This window comes from Calliphora vicina, chromosome 5 (genome assembly GCF_958450345.1).
Source record: "Calliphora vicina chromosome 5, idCalVici1.1, whole genome shotgun sequence".
Taxonomy (NCBI): Eukaryota; Metazoa; Arthropoda; class Insecta; order Diptera; family Calliphoridae; genus Calliphora; species Calliphora vicina.
The window spans coordinates 75,367,887-75,385,780 of NC_088784.1; the positions used below are offsets into that span (position 1 = coordinate 75,367,887).

General features: G+C 32.6%; 3 protein-coding genes across 4 annotated transcripts; 1 reads left to right on the top strand and 2 right to left on the bottom strand.

The window, feature by feature from the left end:
• Positions 1-2,267: 2,267 nt before the first annotated feature.
• Pgm2a (phosphoglucomutase 2) lies at positions 2,268-5,417 on the bottom strand. 2 transcript variants are annotated; one of them, XM_065511046.1, is made up of 3 exons: positions 5,266-5,417; positions 3,988-5,197; positions 2,268-3,757 (listed from the first exon to the last, which is right to left on the bottom strand). In XM_065511046.1, the coding sequence occupies exons 2-3, from the start codon at positions 4,996-4,998 to the stop codon at positions 2,927-2,929; spliced, it is 1,842 nt and encodes a 613-aa protein (XP_065367118.1). In that variant the 5' UTR covers positions 4,999-5,197; positions 5,266-5,417; the 3' UTR covers positions 2,268-2,926. The 2 variants fall into 2 exon arrangements, with proteins under 2 accessions (XP_065367118.1, XP_065367119.1); XM_065511047.1 differs by having other exon boundaries at positions 3,988-5,185; positions 5,266-5,412.
• A 2,428-nt stretch (positions 5,418-7,845) lies between these two features.
• Gr59f (Gustatory receptor 59f) lies at positions 7,846-9,518 on the bottom strand. Its single transcript, XM_065512884.1, has 4 exons — positions 8,514-9,518; positions 8,323-8,385; positions 8,012-8,101; positions 7,846-7,947 (listed from the first exon to the last, which is right to left on the bottom strand). Exons 1-4 carry the CDS (start codon positions 9,516-9,518, stop codon positions 7,846-7,848), a joined length of 1,260 nt encoding a protein of 419 aa, XP_065368956.1.
• Positions 9,519-12,306: 2,788 nt separating this feature from the next.
• Gr59e (Gustatory receptor 59e) lies at positions 12,307-17,719 on the top strand. Its single transcript, XM_065512885.1, has 3 exons — positions 12,307-13,353; positions 13,631-13,783; positions 17,624-17,719. Exons 1-3 carry the CDS (start codon positions 12,307-12,309, stop codon positions 17,717-17,719), a joined length of 1,296 nt encoding a protein of 431 aa, XP_065368957.1.
• The last annotated feature ends 175 nt before the right edge of the window (positions 17,720-17,894 follow it).

Sequence of the window (17,894 nt, forward strand, 5' to 3'; positions counted from 1 at the left end):
ATGTTGATAATTTGTTTTATGAATAAGGCATTAAGTAGTTTAAACAACTCTATATACATTCTTTTGTACATTAAGTATTTTAATTATTAATGATAATATTATCTTAATTCAAACACTTGAAATGCATTTAACTTGATAATATTTTTAGCTAATTTTAATCTTATAATTTTCTTTTACTTTATTTTATATATATTGTTTTATAAAATAAGCAATTTTAATAGCTTTTAATTGATCAAAAGTAATTTTAATTGAACATAATATAAAGTTATAATATATTAAAGATTCTAATAAATTTAATATAAATAAATAAATATTTAAGATTATTTTATAAGCCAAGAAATACTACCAACCAACAATACATATTTATACATAATTATTGAAAAATTATATAAAGAAATTTTGAATAAATGCGAAAAAAAATTAATACTTTTTTACATAACTTAACAATGTGTCGATTATTTATTCTTTAAGTGTAAAATTCTTAAGATGTGAGGTCATTATGAGGATTCCAATCATTAGCAACAAAATTTCATAAAGAAAAAAATGTTGGTGCCGAGATCTTATTAGTGGCTTTGTGTTAGGTGTGCATTGATTGGTAACTTCAATAATGTTTTTAATATTTTTCCCACGTGTAGCTTGAATCTACCTTCATTTTTTAATATTGACTGTCATAAGTAAATTCGGGTGCCCTTTTCGTAATTTATTTTAACATTATCTCCTCATAGCGAAAAAGTTGTCGCAATGACCGAAATGTTTTTTGCTATATTTGTGGTGAATATTTTATACCAAAAATCGATTTTTAGTATAAAAAACTCAAATATTTTAAATCGTTGATAACTTTCTAAATTCTGCGATTTTAAGGAAAACAAGCTCAATCTGTGATCACTCATATTTTATACCAAACATCGGTTTTTAGTATAAAAAACTCAAATATTTTAAATCGTTAATAACTTTGTAAATACTGTGATTTTAGGGAAAACAAGCTCAATCTGTGATCACTCATATTTCATACCAAAAATCGAATTTTAGCATAAAAACCTCAAATATTTTAAATCGTTAATAACTTTGTAAATACTGCGATTTTAGGGAAAAAGCTCAATCTGTGATCACTCATATCTTATGCCAAAAATTGATTTTTAGTATAAAAAACTCAAATATTTTAAATCGTTGATAACTTTGTAAATACTGCGATTTTAAGGAAAACAAGCTCAATCTGTGATCACTCATATTTTATACCAAACATCGATTTTTAGTATAAAAAACTCAAATACTGCGACTTTAGGGAAAACAAGCTCAATCTGTGATCACTCATATTTCATACCAAAAATCTATTTTTTGTATAAAAAACTCAAATATTTTAAATCGTTGATAACTTTGTAAATACTGCGATTTTAGGAAAAACAAGCTCAATCTGTGATCACTCATATTTTATACCAAAAATCGATTTTTAGTAAAAAAAAACTAAAATATTTTAAATCGTTAATAACTTTGTAAATACTGCGATTTTAAGGAAAACAAGCTCAATCTGTGATCACTCATATTTTATGCCAAACATTGATTTTTAGTATAAAAAATGCAAATATTTTAAATCGTTGATAACTTTGTAAATACTGCGGATTTAAGGAAAACAAGCTCAATCTGTGATCACTCATATTTTATACCAATAATCGATATTTAGTATAAAAAACTCAAATATTTTAAATCGTTAATAACTTTGTAAATACTGCGATTTCATGGAAAACAAGCTCAATCTGTGATCACTCATATTTTATACCAAAAATCGATTTTTAGTATAAAAAACTCAAATATTTTAAATCGTTTATAACTTTGTAAATACTGCGATTTTAGGGAAATAAGCTCAATCTGTGATCACTCATATTTTATACCAAACATCGATTTTTAGTATAAAAAACTCAAATATTTTAAATCTTTAATAACTTTGTAAATACTGCGATTTTAGAGAAAACAAGCTCAATCTGTGATCACTCATATTTCATACCAAAAATCGATTTTTAGTATTAAAAACTCAAATATTTTAAATCGTTAATAACTTCGCAAATACTGCGATTTTAAGGAAAACAAGCTTAATCTGTGATCACTCATATTTTATACCAAAAATCGATATTTATGTGTTTGACATGTATTTAGTTTTTGTTACAATAACAAAACGCATGTTAAATTTCCACTCAAAGTACTCGTTCGCTATAGAAAAACAGCACATTGATAACTTAGTAAATACTGCGGTTCACTTAATAAAAAAAACTAAATTGTTAATATTTATATTTTGAAGCAGTAAATTTATTTTATTACATATGTTAATACATTATAAGAAACAATTCTTACAAGAAAATATGTTTTGGCATATGATACTATAAATATATACCCTGAAAAAAGAAAGTGGAATATTTATTTATTCATTCAAATTTTTAAATTTCCATGGCAAATTTAATTAAAAAAAATGTTTACAATTATATTTGTAAAACTTTATATACGAGTAGTATTTTATAAAAAAATGAGTTTATTTAAATTAATGTGCATTAACATTAGTAAATTCGTCAATATATTAAAATCTACTAAATGTTAATAACGCTCATGTGGTAAAATAACATCATATCTCAAAAACTTAAGTTTCGAGAAAATTTATTATGTTTATAAAAATTTCTAGATTGTTTATCACAAAAAAGAAAGAAATGTGCATAAATATGAAATATGTTAAGACGCAAAATTGTTTAAATATTTATAGGTATAACACACATTAAATAGGAATGTGTTTCGTCGCATTTTATTATATACACATATACAAGCAACAAAGACAATTATAAAATTTCTATTATAAAAAAGATACTACACAAATTATTACATACAAATAACTTAGACGAAAATAGAAGTGTTTACTTTTACTTATTAACTAAATTCAACATAGAATTCAATCTGTTTTAGGTTTTAAATCATTTACTGTAGGCTGTAGGAATTCCTCAACAATCGCACTAACCATACGATCTAAAGTTTCTCTTAAGGACTGCCAATCTTTTTCTTCTGGCTTTGCACACAATTCGGCATAATATTTAATCTTTGGTTCGGTGCCACTTGTGCGCAAAGTAATAACTAGGCCATTTTCAAAAGTAAATGTTATCATTTGTGAACTGGCACTCACAGGTAGACGCGCTTTACCATCTGCCTGCGCTGTATCGACACCAGTTGTCAAATCTCTGACAGTTTTAATGGCAAACTCACCATTGAGTATAGACTGGGGATACGTATTAGGTTTGCCATCTTGGAAGTTACGCAAACGTTCAAATATTCGGTTAATAACAGGAGCTTTATCACAAAATAGATACGAACAATTTGTGCAATGGTAGCCATATTTTTCATAAATCTCATTTAATTTCTGTGTTAGATTTATGTCCTGAGTTTCTTTGATGTAGCAAGCCATGGTGGCTAGATGTGTGGCCGCACTTACGCCATCTTTATCGAGTACAGCTGTGGAAAACATAAAGCCTATAGCTTCTTCGAATGCAAACAAAACTTGTTTTCCTTCGTTCATTAGCTCAATGCCACGATTGCCCATCCACTTGAAGCCGGTAAGAGTTTCCTCAAAATTATAACCATCCATGTGGCCCATTGAGCGTAAAATTTTGGAACTAACAGTGCTGGCCAAGAGATAGCAGTCAGATAAATTCACATCGGGATGAAGAGTTTTGTAATTTTCAACAGACCACCATCCTATAAGTGCGCCAAGTTCATTGCCATTGAAAACCTAGAAATTATAAACAAATATTTTATTTGGTCTGCTAGTATTTCAGTATTACGGTATTCGGCCAAATTTTGAACGAATACTGGCATTAAGTCCCATTTTTTGGACTAATCCAAATATTCGGTAATTCTTGATAAATACGATATAAAATCACACAATTTTCTGTTTCTGCACAAGCTCTATCTAGAAGACAAGACGATCGCATTGCAAAATTGCTCATTTTCTTTACTCACCTTCCATTGTCCAGTTTTTGGATCCTTCTCCGCACATGCCAGACGGTCGGCATCTGGGTCATTGGCCAAAATGGTTGTCACCCCTTCAGCTTCGGCTAGTTTAATCGATAATTCTAAAGAGCTTTTACCCTCTTCAGGATTTGGAAATTTGACTGTTGGAAATTCAGGATCAGCCTCCTTTTGCTCTTCTACGGGTAAAATTTCTGGCAAATTGGCCTCTTTGAAAGCCTTATCGACATAGGGCCAACCCACACCGTGCATGGCTGTATAAACGAACTTTAATTTACCCAAAGATTTTTGTTTCTCATTGATTTCCATGAACTTTGCTGGTATATTTGCCTTCAAGGTTGTGTAGTAGGCTGTGTACATTTCTGCATAGGGATCTTCTAAAAGAGCCGAGCCCTTTAAAATATCTGTATTCCAAGAGGAATCTTTTGGTTCTAAATTATCGAGTATAGACTGTTGTATACCCTTGTCGTGGGGCGTAATGATCTGAGCACCATTGCCCCAGTACACCTTATAGCCATTGTCCTCTTTGGGATTGTGCGAAGCGGTCACCATGACACCAGCCAAACACTTCTTTTGTAATATAGCAAAAGGAACAAAAGGCGTAGCCACCATACGAGTATAGAGATAAACTTTAATGCCACTCTGTATAAATATGGTTGAGGAAAGTTCGGCGAAACGTTTGCTATTGTAACGGCCATCATAACCAAATACAATGCCACGTTCATATTCTTCAGGCTTGTATTGTTGCTTAACATACTCACACAATCCCTGGGCAGTTTGAACAATGACCAAATCATTCATGGAATCAAAACCGGCACGCATACATCCACGCAAACCGGCCGTACCAAAGGCCAAACGTTCCAATAATCGTTTACGCAATTGTTCCCAATCTTTAGTCTCAATCATTTGTTTAATTTCATTTATGGTGTTTTCATTGCGGTCCCATTTTAGCCATAATTGTATTTGATCGTCCAATTTTACGTCACCCGAGTATGTAGCCATTTTAATTACAACTTTTATATGCGTCTCTGAATGTGCTTATTTGTGAAAAACAACTTTTTCACCTTATCTTTTACGGAACAGCTGGTTATTTGATTTGATGACTGTTTTCTAGTCTCGTATCACTGTTAATAATCAAGGTCGACTATGCCGATACCTTCTTTATATACAAATGTGACGAAAATCTTGTCTGCAAAAAAATCTAAAATTAATGTTTTATATGTATATTATTAAAAGAACTGCCAAATTGTTTTGATTATGGGGCATTACCCTTAAATTTATGTATGTCTAATTGACGCCACCACCTCAGTTTTTGTGTATCGATTTTTTTGTTTACTTGCAAATGTTAAATTAATAAAAACTGCACTTATCAAATACCGTCCGACGTTAACAACACGAACAAAGAAATACGAATGCCAAATTGATTACAATTGGCGCCGTAACTGCTGACGACTCTGTGTTTACATAAATTGTCTATGCATTGAGAATCAACGCCTTGTTGCTGACCACAATCCGACATGTTTAACTATTAAAGTTTGTATATTTTATCTAATTCTCTTTAGAGTATTGCTAAGATTGTGTAAGTTTTTCTTGGCAAATTTTAAATTTTGCCTGATAATTTTGTTTCTTTTTAAAACTTTGTTGGTTATTTTGTTTAAAAATTTTGCATTTTTGTCGCCTTTTGATTTTATGTAGTTTGCGGTTATAATTGTAATCTGTCTCAGCTGACCGGTGTTTTTCTCTCCCTCTTTTGAGAAAATACAATGCTGTGCCAGAGTTGCCGAGTCTATTTTCTAAGCTTTTGTTTATTTGAGCGTTGCCAGGTTGATAATTTTATCAATATTCATTTCTTCAACTATTTTTAATTTTGCTCCATATGGGCATTTCCATCTGACGTGACATATAGATTGAAATAGATTTTTCAAAAATTAGAGTAACTTATAATTTGGTCTCAGAGCCAAATTAATTTCTTTGTCGCCAACTTATCCTACTAAATACTAATTAAATTAAACAAATAAGAGTGTTTTATTCGGCATTGCCAAATTTTGTATATAGGGGATCGATCCTTACAAAAGTTAGTAGAAAGATTTAGGTTCATATATAACTCATCTTGAAAAAGTTTCAAGAGTTTAGTTTTTTATATACGAGAAGTTTCAAGAGTTTTGTTTTTTAGACCCCTTTCTCACTAGGCAATTTAGTTGCGCAATTCTCTTGTGTTTGTAGAATCCAGAGGTAATGTCGGGTTAAGGAGACGAAAATTTTGCATGCTATTTTGTTGTTGGGCAAGAGACTTGCCCAACAACTCGTATGTAAAAAACTAAACTCTTGAAACTTTTTCAAGATGAGTTATATATGAACCTAAATCTTTCTACTAACTTTTGTAAAATTAAATTAATTTATCGGTAATATTTTCCATAATAAGAATATAGGTAATTTGTAACGTTTTTTGCACATACTTATTACCCGCTAAATAAAGACATGATTGCCAACACTAATAAATAACATAACTGCTTTGAAAATACAATTACGTCATATTAATATATACAAATGCTGATTGTTATGAAAACCAGTGATATTAAAACAGCTGTTAATTAACCTATAATCGATGCTAGGGGTGAGCTAAGTGAGCTAAGGGCTGATTTAAAAGTAGCATAATGCTTTCAAATAACAGTGCTGTAATAGCAAACTGTAACATATCTGTGGGCATTATTAAATAAAAGCTTTCAGTTGACCATTGATCGTAAGTTGGCAACGCTGTTTGAATTCGAATATTCAGTTAAAGAACATTGTAGAAAGTACACCAGAGATGGCGTATGATCTAGAATATTCGAACTTTGGCAGTTAAAGAGCAATATAGAGTGCAGATGGCAGTGTTATAAATAGTGGCAGAGGTTGCAGTCGTTAGTGAGTTTATCAGAGACGCTTTTCGAATAAACATCAACTGAGTGCCTTAAAGTGTGTTGTGTTTTTCAAGTAAATTCGTGTACATTATAAATTGTGTATGTATTTCTGCGAATTTGCAAACGTGTATAAAAAAACATTGAGTGACTATTTAATTATGTTGTTGTTGTACATTTTTAAATAAATAAAGAGTTTTTACAATTTTCAAACTACTAAACGGCTTTTATTTGCAATCAAAAGTATCCGGTTTATTTAAAGGAAATAAACTAACGTTTTGAAAAGGTTAAAACGTAACAATATGTATAGACAAAGTTATATTTAGTTTCGAAATCGGGCTTTGTATTGGTATTGAATTAGAAATAATTTGTAAACTTGAGGGTTTAGAATATAAAGCAGTTATGATATTATTATTTTGATTTATAAACAAGTAAGAGGAGCTATATCTTATATAATATTCACCAAAGGATACTTGAAGATAAAAATTTAAAAAATGATTTAGTAATCCAGATATACATAGATCAAACATCGATGTAGTCGTGGTGTTTTTTTTATATCTCAGCCATTTGTGGACGGATTTTTCCAAATTTAAATAGCAACCGAACCGAATCAGAACTGTAGCAGATATTTTGATATATAAATTATGTATGTAGGTTATTTGGGGACTTCGGAAAGTTGATTTCGACAGACAGACTGACATGCAATATGGACTCTGCTATCTATAACGATCCAGAATATATATATATGTATACTTTATGGGGTAGAAAATTTGTTTTTAAAATTAAATATTTTGTAAAAATTTAAATTAATTTTTTAATTCGCAAAAAAGTATTTGAATTTTCTACATCTCATTGCATTTTCATTACATCTCTATTATTAACCTTTAAGTATTTGTGCAGTATACATTAATTTGAAACACAATTTGTGTATAGTTTTCATTTATTTCTAATATTATGTATTTGGTCTACCAGAATTATGAGTTTTCGTTAAGGCCTCATAGGTTATATCGTACTGTACGAGAAATATAAATAATGCTGATATGGCCACCAAAACCTATAAAAATAAAACAATTTTAATTAACAAACAATTTGAACAGTAAATAAAAGATAATACTAACCGATGTTATAAAATTCATATTTAAAGCTGCTATGCCACATACAAAATTGCTTCGGGTATCAGACATTAGTTGTAGTATAAAAAGGCGTATCTGTAATATAAAAAAATATGTGGTTATATATGTAATTGAATTAAAATTTGTGCACTAAAATTCCTTTGAAATCTTGAGTTCGTCCATCTAAAAGTCCATCCGTTTTCCAAAAATTTTAAAATTAAAAAAAGTCGGCCAAAAAATGGAATGTTTAATACGATCAGTTAGAATTTTACGAGAAATTCTATATATGATTGTCAGGGTTACAGTTCAATACTTACCGTGGTTTCAACTGTCTGATGTTTGAACTTCAATGAGCTCAGCAATACTGTAGCCTTACTTTTCTAAAATTATAAAAAGATAGCAAAGAATTAATTAACAAATAAAAATAGTTTTCGGGAATTAGTCAATCTTAAAAAGGATAATATACAGGAAAATATATAAAGTTTCACTAAAACCTGAAATTATTCACCATATTCTGTATATTTTGATTGTAATACAAAATCAAAAACATTTTTCCAACATGCATAAAAGCCCACGCAAATGAGTAAATGGTCCAAGCGGGATTCGAAGTACCCCATGAATTCAAGTATTTATACAACAAAAATACATTTACACTCAAATTGATAAACGAACCAAAGTACACCAGAAGTATAGAAATCGAGAAATGATCATTAACACTTTTGGTGAATTCCTCCAATTTTGCAAACAAACTACGAATTAAATGTAACTGATGGCGAAACTTCCAGACCTCGTTAGAACTGGATGTATTCAAAAGTTTCTCTAAAAGAAAATATAATTTCTCGCCACGTTTATAGACGACGAAAAGCAGGGCATAATATTGAACTAGCGAGATGTGGATGATGACATTCGGTAATATGTAGACGGTATTGGTGCGAAGGAAATTCAAAATTTTACCATCATTGTAGAAATAACCGATTATAATGGTAGCAATGAAATGAAGTACGATCAAAGCCATATGTTGGCGTAAAAATCTCCTTATATCGCCATAATTAATTCGTATTTTCATTTCGAGCAATGTACGATCTAAATCTAGTATGAACATTTGAAATTTCCAATACATTTCACGGCGAAAGTTAATAATGCGTATTAACTCCAATAAGTGGATAAGATACACCAAGTATTCACTGAAATATAGAGGCTTCTGTATGGTGGGCAATTCAATATTCGATAAGGTATACTCATCGTAAACGCAAAAGGCCAGAAAGGTATAAATACTTAAACACCAGATCACATGCAGCCGATAAAGTATTAGGTCCTTTCTTTGTATATTACTTCTCGGCTTGTGTATACCCATGGGAGCACTTATGAAAAGCTGGGATATTATTAGGAAATCTTTGCTGATTTTATACAATTGTTTTTCCATTTGCTGTCCCTTTTGCTCTTTGTCATTTTGTACTTTGACTATAAAATTTAAGGGATTCGATTTGTTAGGCGTTTTTTTGAATAACTTCATGTTGTTCCTCCAGTATCAGACTATTAAATGACTCGTTCTTAAAATCGTTGTGAATTAGGTGTTGAATGCTGTTTGGGGTTTTTATTTTAACACTTGGTTTAATAAATGTTTTTATAATTGGTGAATTGTAATTAATTATAAATTAGTTGTAGGGGATGTTTAATAAGGAAGTTGAAGTTTGTTGTGAGTTAACGAGGGCATAGAATGGTTAATTGTAAGTAGGAGTACAGGTACGTTTAACCCTTTGTAATTGAGCTTCATGGTTAATTAATTGAATCTCATGCAACAGGCTAAAGAACTGGTTAAGCCGAATTTTATCATGAGTGGTAAGTTGTTCATTCTGTTTGTAATTTAGACAGTTTTCAATTGCGAACTCATAAAGAAAAAAAGTTGAACTATTATATCATGTTACACAATAGTCCAAACCGCAATCCTAAAAAACCAAAAAAAAACATACTATTTTTTGTATGCAATTTTTTTTGGTGAAACTTGATATAATAATTCAACTATTTTTCTATAGATTTTTGACATTTATATCTTTTTGGAAATAAAATTCGGTACAGATTATAACTACATCTATTTAAATGCATTTCCAATTTTTACAATATAAATATTGACCATTGTTAACAATGACCTTTTCCTATCTTTCTGGCAACATATTGTTACGTTTTTACCTTTTAAAACGGTGGTTTATTTCCTTTAAATAAACCGGAACTTTTGATTGCTAATAAAAGCAGTTTAGTAGTTTAAAATTGTAACAACTGTTTAAATAGTCACTCAATGTTTTTATACAAATTCACAGTAATACACACACTTAAATTACACTTTATAATGTACAAGAATGCAGTTGATGTTAACTCTAACAGCGCCTATGATAAACTGACTACCGACTCTGCCACTATTTATACACATCGCCATCTTCCTTCCGATAGCTTCAACAGTGATATTAACGGACAAAACTATAATGGTAGAATTTCTGATCGCAAGTGATGATTCGGTGCAAAAATAATTTTCTTTCAAGCATAATTTCGTACATGCAAAATCGTCTTTCAAAGTATCTCGGAATTTCCCTGCTTTTGGATGTATTCTGCTGCTCGCAAACGTTTTGAAATTGCTGCTTGAGTAGTTCCAATGATTTTGCAGGCTCTTGTTGAGTTCGACAACAATCTTCATGGTGTAATGCCTCCAATTCTTGGTCTTCAAGTCTCTTTCCCTTTGGCCGTCTCACAAATGTCCAATCACTGCCTCTTAAATTGTATTGGGATATAATTATCAACAAAGAAAAGTATTCCATTTCTGTCTCGATCTTTTTAAATTATGAAAATTTCTTCAATTCTCTTGCTATTAAATTATTTTGCCTTGGAGTAGTTTTACGGGAAGTTATCAATAACCTGATATTGGAAATTAGTTCTCTTACAGTTATTCACAGGGCAAATAAAAGGTTAAAGGTTAAAACAACGTACTGTTCGTATACAATTTACCAAAGAATATTTAAAAAGGTCGAGATAGAATGGATGAATCACTTATAAGATGGCCGAAGGGAAATATACTGGATCTCTGCTTTTCCGGGAAAGACATGGGTCCAATTTATATCATGAAAGATACTATGACTGGAATCGGATATACATAGGATTTTGGTTCATATTTCTTTGAAAACGAAGATGACCTGGCCAGTGTCAACGGCGAGCGCTATAGGTCGAAGATTACCAACTTCTTTTGTCCTTAATTAAATGATATGGACACCAACGATATGTGATTTCAACAGGACGGCGCTACGTGTCACGAAGCTCATGCCACATCTCACGTGGAGGTGATGTGCGATCTCGTTAGACTTTTTCTTGTGAGGTTTTCTTAAGTCGCCACAACCACATTGGCTCTCAAAGCCAACATAATCCATGTCATCGATCAAATTCAGCCAGAGTCATGGAAAATTTTACATTTCGGATGCGCAAAACCCAGCAAAGCTGGGCCGAATATTTGCACGATGTTATATTCCATCGATATTCCTTTCAAACGAATAAAAAATTTCGATTTTATCTCTGTGTTTTATTGAAATTATAAGATACGAAGCTTTAAGATAAGAAGTTTTTATAAATTGTAATGAATTGGTAGACCACGTACATAAAAAACCTTTGGTAAAGCGAAGGTTAAAGTTACCATTAACTATAACGGCAAGTTGTAATAATGGCCCTAAAACTCACTGGCTATTCGAGGAGAAACCCCCGGTTTCTTCGATATTCGAAATGTGAGCTTTTCAAAAAAACCGAAACCGACCTTACCAAAAAAGCCGGTTATAATAGATGTCAATGAAAATTACTATTTACTTGCCATCAATGCTTGGAATATCGACTGAGAAGGAAGGAAAGGTTTTCAGAATATGTAGTTTGTATATATGTACATAAATTTAAATTTAACACAAGGTTTATTAAAGATTGCCGTAATTCTCTCCTCCCGTTCTATCCGTTTATTCTATGGCCGTTATAATCATTTCAGTAGATTAAATTTATTGAATATGTATATTCAAAATGAAGTTGTGTGATTTTTTAATATTCCTACATAAATCTGTACCAATTAAAATATGTAATTAATCAACACCAAAAGGATACAAAATTCTTTGAAACAATCAATAAACATTATAAATAATTAATAATTCACAACAAAAATTAATTAATTATTAAACACATGCTAATTAAATACCACAAACAGATATTAAAACTAAATAACACTGTTCCATTTCCTGGGCCAGTTGAGTATCGACAAGCGTTCCGGTTGAAGTGCTCTTTTAAAAATGGCCGTACGAATACATCAACGCAAATACAATCAACAAAATGAACTGCAATCAAACGTCAGAGACAGAAATTCATTGCTAAATATTTTGAAAGTTCTACGCATTATATTGCAATTTCTGGGAGTAGTACCAATTATGGGAACATCGAAAATTTTGACTCGATTGCAGCAAATCTGGTGCTCACTTTTGTTACTGCTAATATGGGTAATGTGTGGTCAACAGACCCAAAGTTTACCGGAATCGTTTACAACCATTGAAAAAGGATTTTATTTAAGTGAATTGATATTTAATTCAATGTTACCCGTGCCCATTTATTTCATCAGTTTTGTTAATCGAACGAAATTTCTTAAAATTTACGAACATATAGTCAGTATCTATGAACAATTGAAACTTTGCCGTGGCTCTGAGATACGACCTCCTACACCGATATATCGCCAACTCAAAAAAGAAGTTTTATTGCTAACATTTCTACTTTTTTCATTTTATTTATTTTGTATTTTAATTAATGTGGTCAACAATCATGGCTTTACTATCTACGTTATGCAATTAGTTTGTGCCTTCCATTTGCCCAATATGTTGATTAGTACAAATTTATGTCTCTATTGGTTGACCTTACGTGTCATATCTCTTTCGAATTCTTATTCGAATACCATTTTAGAAAGCTTTCACGAGTTCTCAATTCCTCCCAATTCTTCCAGTTTAAATATTACTCATCTTTCTAGTTCACTTTGGTATAAACAAGAATTTTTTACTTTTAATATTAGAAAGTCTTTAAAGTACAATGATATTTTTATAACCCTTACCGAGATCAGTTCAAGTTTGGATCAGTTAAGGCGTGAAGTAACTGATATATTTCGTTTAGTTTTAATATTGAATTTTGTTAATTCATTTATGATTTTGTCCATACAATATTTTGCGGTCTATAAATATTTCGATAGTCCAGATGTGCGTAAAATGTTGGTGTTTTTATTGAAATTTGCTCGTCTCGTGCTGCATACGTTTAATATTATTTTTGTTTTATGCTCGAATAATGCTATAATTAAAGAGGTAAGTAAAATAGCGACTACAATAAGCCTAAATAGAAGTCGAACGTTTGGTAGTTTTATAAAAATATCGGTTTTATAAACTATCAAAAGTTCTTTTAGAAAATATTTTTTAAAAAAATCTATTTATAATATGTTTTCGCCGAATTTTTAGTAAATTTTATAGTTCCTTCATTTTTAAAAATATATTTTATATAGAGTATAATACATATTTTCTCTCTAGAGATTTCAGTTATTGTTGTGATGTTTGTATCTCACTTAATCTAAATCGACTATTTCAGAAGTGTCATACTATTTATATTCTGAATAGTTTGCCTGTGGAAGCTTTAGATATGGAAAGGAATATAAGCGGATTTCTGTTACAATTAATGGTACGTAAACATACGGTGTCGGTATGTGATATATTTGATCTGGATTTGACATTCATACTTTCGGTAAGTAGTTATAATTATAATTTAGATATATACATATGTATAGTGATTGACAATACAATGGAAACTTTAATATGTCGTAATTTAGGTTTTCAAAAACATAACCTTTTACCAAATATGTATGTTAGAGAGATTCACTTCGTATGGAGAGGAAAAATATGATTTTGTTATCCGTGTCAAGGTTAGGTTACGTGGGTTGCTCGCAATTTAGCGAGATCACTCGGAGGCCTTGTAGCCCATTGTGATACCCTTAGAAATACTATTCCCTTATGCTGAAAATTCGTACATAAAATGAGAATAGTTTCCCTCCCTAATTTCGTTGACTATGTGATTCTTGTGGTCCCCGTGGGAACCAACCGGTACTTCTAATAAATCTGATCATATTTACTAGTGACACATTTCTGAGACAGTCCAGATCATGGAAAAGAGCTCTACCAAGATGTAGTAGTCTATGCTCTTGTAAGGCTGGGCATTCACATAGAAGGTGCTGTACCGATTCCTCCTCCTCTTCATCTAAACAACTTCTACAGTAGCTATAACGTGGGTAACCCATACGTTCCGACATATGTCCAATCATACAGTGCCCAGTAATTATACCCGTAAGAAGCCTGATCGAATTCCTGCTAAGAGACAAAAGAGTCCTAGTTCTAGCCTCTGTCAGATTGGGCCATATCATTCTGGATATTCTACAAGTGATGATATTTGACCACCTGAGTTCCGTCTCGCTCAAAGCCCATTCATCTATCAATCTCGATACTGTCACCAGGGGAGTGTGAATATCCCTTTGCGTTAGAGATACGTCCAGGGACAACCCGTTGGTTGCGCACTCATCAGATACTTAATTTCCCCGGATGCCCTCGTGTCCTGGAACCCATATCAACTCGACGTGATGTTGTGTCAGTTGTGCCAGTGATTTGATACAATTGAGAAGACATTTCGACCTGATCACGCTGGAGTTAAGAGCCTTGATTGATGCAAGGCTGTCTAAGTAGATATGTATAGTCGAATTTTCGAGATTCAGTTCCCGGATTCTTCTTGCGGCTATATCGATGGCATAATTCTCTGCCTGGAAAACCGTGCAGGTATCGGGTAATCGAATAGACATCAAAAGGTCCAGCCTGCTCTGGTTTGGTTCGGTCGTAGTCTTGACTGGCCTGACCTCCACAACAGTAGTATTTAGCATAGCCTCATACTTCTGTATGTGGTAGGTATGTTTACGCCGTAAACGCTTTGCCCTGGTGGTCAAAGACGCGGGATCTCGTGAGTCCAACATCCTGACATACCGGAGAGGGCGTTTGTAGCCCGCCAACCTTTTCCGTTCGTCCTGTTCTGAGTCCTGTTTCTTGATTTTCTGTTCTGTGTCTCCCTTTGCAGGGCCATGGGCCTCCGGATTGTGTACGTCTTCCTACGCTTTTAGCGGCTCGGGGGACACCATGAGTAAGTCATCCTCATCAGTCTCATAAAGGTTTAACCCTTTCAGACCTGAGAGGTTGTCGTCACTGTCGTCCAAAGTCACTCCTTCCTGTCTTGTCAAAAAACTGTTCGGTTTGTTGTTAACCCCAGTAGCATCACCGACTACCAGACCCGGGGTATTCGTCTGATTCGTCGCAGTCACAGTAGCTCCAGTGGCACTCAGACCTGTGGCTTCCGCATGAGTACTCACGTTACCCTTGGAGATTTTAGCACCCTCGACCAAGGACATAGGGCCGTCTTTCTTATTTGACATTTCATGGGTCAGTTTATACCTCTATCATAGGTAAGAAAAAAGACACTGCCGCTCCACAGGAGTCAGACGCAGACCAGGATGCCGCTCAATGTGAGTCAGACGCATCCTGGATTTGAGTTTTTTACCAAAATCATTCGGACTAGGTAACCCAACCACAGTCCCGGACCGACATCAAAAAAAATTTAGGGTAATTTACCAGGACTTAGGCAGTTTAAAAGGTTCATTACTATGTCCAATTGTTGCTATCGCTCGGAAAGGGTGAATTGAGAATACTTACTGGATTATTCATCGGACACTGTGGCTTTAGGAATCACCAATTTATTTAAGGTAATGTTGCGAATGAACAGTGTATGTTTTGTTAACTTCAAGCTGAAACATCTGAATATATTCTATGCCACTGCCCAATGCTGGCAATACGCAGAACAAAATGGCTCGTAAAGGCCTTTATGGCACCGGGGGATGTAATGATCTTTCATCGAATAGATTAATTTGCTTCATACGCAGCCTAAATCTGTTATGATGAAACTTTAAGACTGCACAAAAGATTCTATGGGTCGTAGTGCGTGAAACTAACTAATAATAATATTAATAATCTTAATATTGTGATATTCCATAATTTATATGATTTTTCAAGGATTTACAAGAGCCCAATACCTAACCACAGGCCGAAGGTCTGGACATTTGGTTGGATTTGCCTACCGTGGTACAACATTGACATTATTGTTTGAATACCACTAAAGGGCCTTTTTTCATTGGTGGCATGATGTCAAATCGGGCCAGAAATATGAATTCTTTCTGTGCTGTTTTAATAAAGGTAAAACTGGAACTTTCGGAACTTTATAGGCCTTTAACCCTGCATTAGCTTTGACACTGCACACACAAGAATAAGAGCATATAACTTCACGAGCTGCTTTTCTGATAGAAGTGTTCGGTGCTATCCAAAAGACTTGTACGACTTATTTTGCCTTACCAATATCTGTTAGACCTTTTTTCCTTCCTGATCCAGATTTTCTTTCAATGTTCAATTCATTCTTATACTTTTTAATGACTTTTGAAACAGTTTGACGATGAACCTTCAATTCATATTGTATTTTTTTGAAAATTGTTTTTTCACATACTTTCTTTTCGCTGTCCATTTTGCTGAAATTAACAGTTATTAAGCTGGAGGTCCACACTACGCGTCTTCGCGTCACAGCATTGAGTGCTTTTCATACCTACTTCGCACTCTACGCTTCAAGTTACATGCAATGCCTTTTAAGCGTCAATTTTTTTGTTTTATTATTAAAAAAACTTCGGGTTTTCTGTAGCTTTTATTTATTTTTTCACCATTAAACTTGTTTTAATTTATTAAAATTTAAAAATACACATTAAAAAAGAATATAAATTGTCAAAATCAGCTGACATGTTCGTGCGCCGCTAGTGACGCTTATAAAAGTAGAAAGTAGATCTACTTTAAGCATTCTACGCGTCAAGGCATTCTACGCTTTTGTACTTGTAACTTGCATCGTAAAAATACATTGATTCTACTTTTTTGACAGCCGCGTAGAATGCGAGAAAGCGTAAAACGCGTGGTGTGGACCTCCGGATTTAAGCTGGCTACACACGGAATGATTTGTTCGCCTGATTTGTGATTGAAAATTTTCAATTAATTGTGATTTTGTGCGCGCACAGCCCCATTAACAAGTTGAACACGAACAAATCGCACTTACAAATCACCCGTGTGTGGGCAGCTTTAATGATTTAGAAAAGATAATATTTGACATATTTTTAAAAGCTAACGTGATTAAAAAATAATAATTTCTGCGACCAATGAATAGTTTTGGCTGTAATAGTATGTATAAGTTTTTTCTGACTCACTCTTTAGTTTGTTAGTTTTATTTTTAATATTAGTACTAGTTCGCTTGTTATCGGACATTCAATCTGGTAAACGTCATGTTTCAAACATGGATAATATGGGTAATGGTCCAGCTCACGAACAGTTATCACTACACCCAAACCAATGTAATGCTCGATTGAAGCAAAAAACTATCTGTGATAAAAAGCGAAGTTTTTTTTTTTTTTAAATAACTTAAATAACTTATTTTTATTGATGTTTCTCTAAAATTCTCCATTTCTAGATTATCAGTGCTTTATCTACTTATGTAATATTCCTGATACAAATTGACCTGGGTGCTGTTTCGATTGAAGAAAGAACTGCTACTAATGCCAGTTAATCAAACACCAACCACCACCATTTGAGGCGAAGCAGACAAAAAAGCCTGAAACAATTAGTATTGTTAACAATAAATACAAAATTTAGTACAAATTACCAAAAAAAATTAAACAATAAAATCAATTAGTAATAAAACTTATAACTATTACACATTACTCTAAAAGGATATTCTTTTA

Excerpts from the sequence above, each read along its gene's own strand:
- Pgm2a (XM_065511046.1), bottom strand. The coding sequence starts at position 4,998 with ATGGCTACATACTCGGGTGACGTAAAATTGGACGATCAAATACAATTA. Across the intron at positions 3,758-3,987 it reads CAAAAACTGGACAATGGAAG|GTTTTCAATGGCAATGAACT; the intron begins GTGAGTAAAGAA and ends TATAATTTCTAG.
- Gr59e (XM_065512885.1), top strand. The coding sequence starts at position 12,307 with ATGGCCGTACGAATACATCAACGCAAATACAATCAACAAAATGAACTG. Across the intron at positions 13,354-13,630 it reads ATAATGCTATAATTAAAGAG|AAGTGTCATACTATTTATAT; the intron begins GTAAGTAAAATA and ends CGACTATTTCAG. Across the intron at positions 13,784-17,623 it reads ATTTGACATTCATACTTTCG|ATTATCAGTGCTTTATCTAC; the intron begins GTAAGTAGTTAT and ends CTCCATTTCTAG.
- Gr59f (XM_065512884.1), bottom strand. The coding sequence starts at position 9,518 with ATGAAGTTATTCAAAAAAACGCCTAACAAATCGAATCCCTTAAATTTT. Across the intron at positions 8,102-8,322 it reads ATCAGACAGTTGAAACCACG|ATACGCCTTTTTATACTACA; the intron begins GTAAGTATTGAA and ends TTTATATTACAG. Across the intron at positions 7,948-8,011 it reads ATATGAATTTTATAACATCG|GTTTTGGTGGCCATATCAGC; the intron begins GTTAGTATTATC and ends TTATTTTTATAG.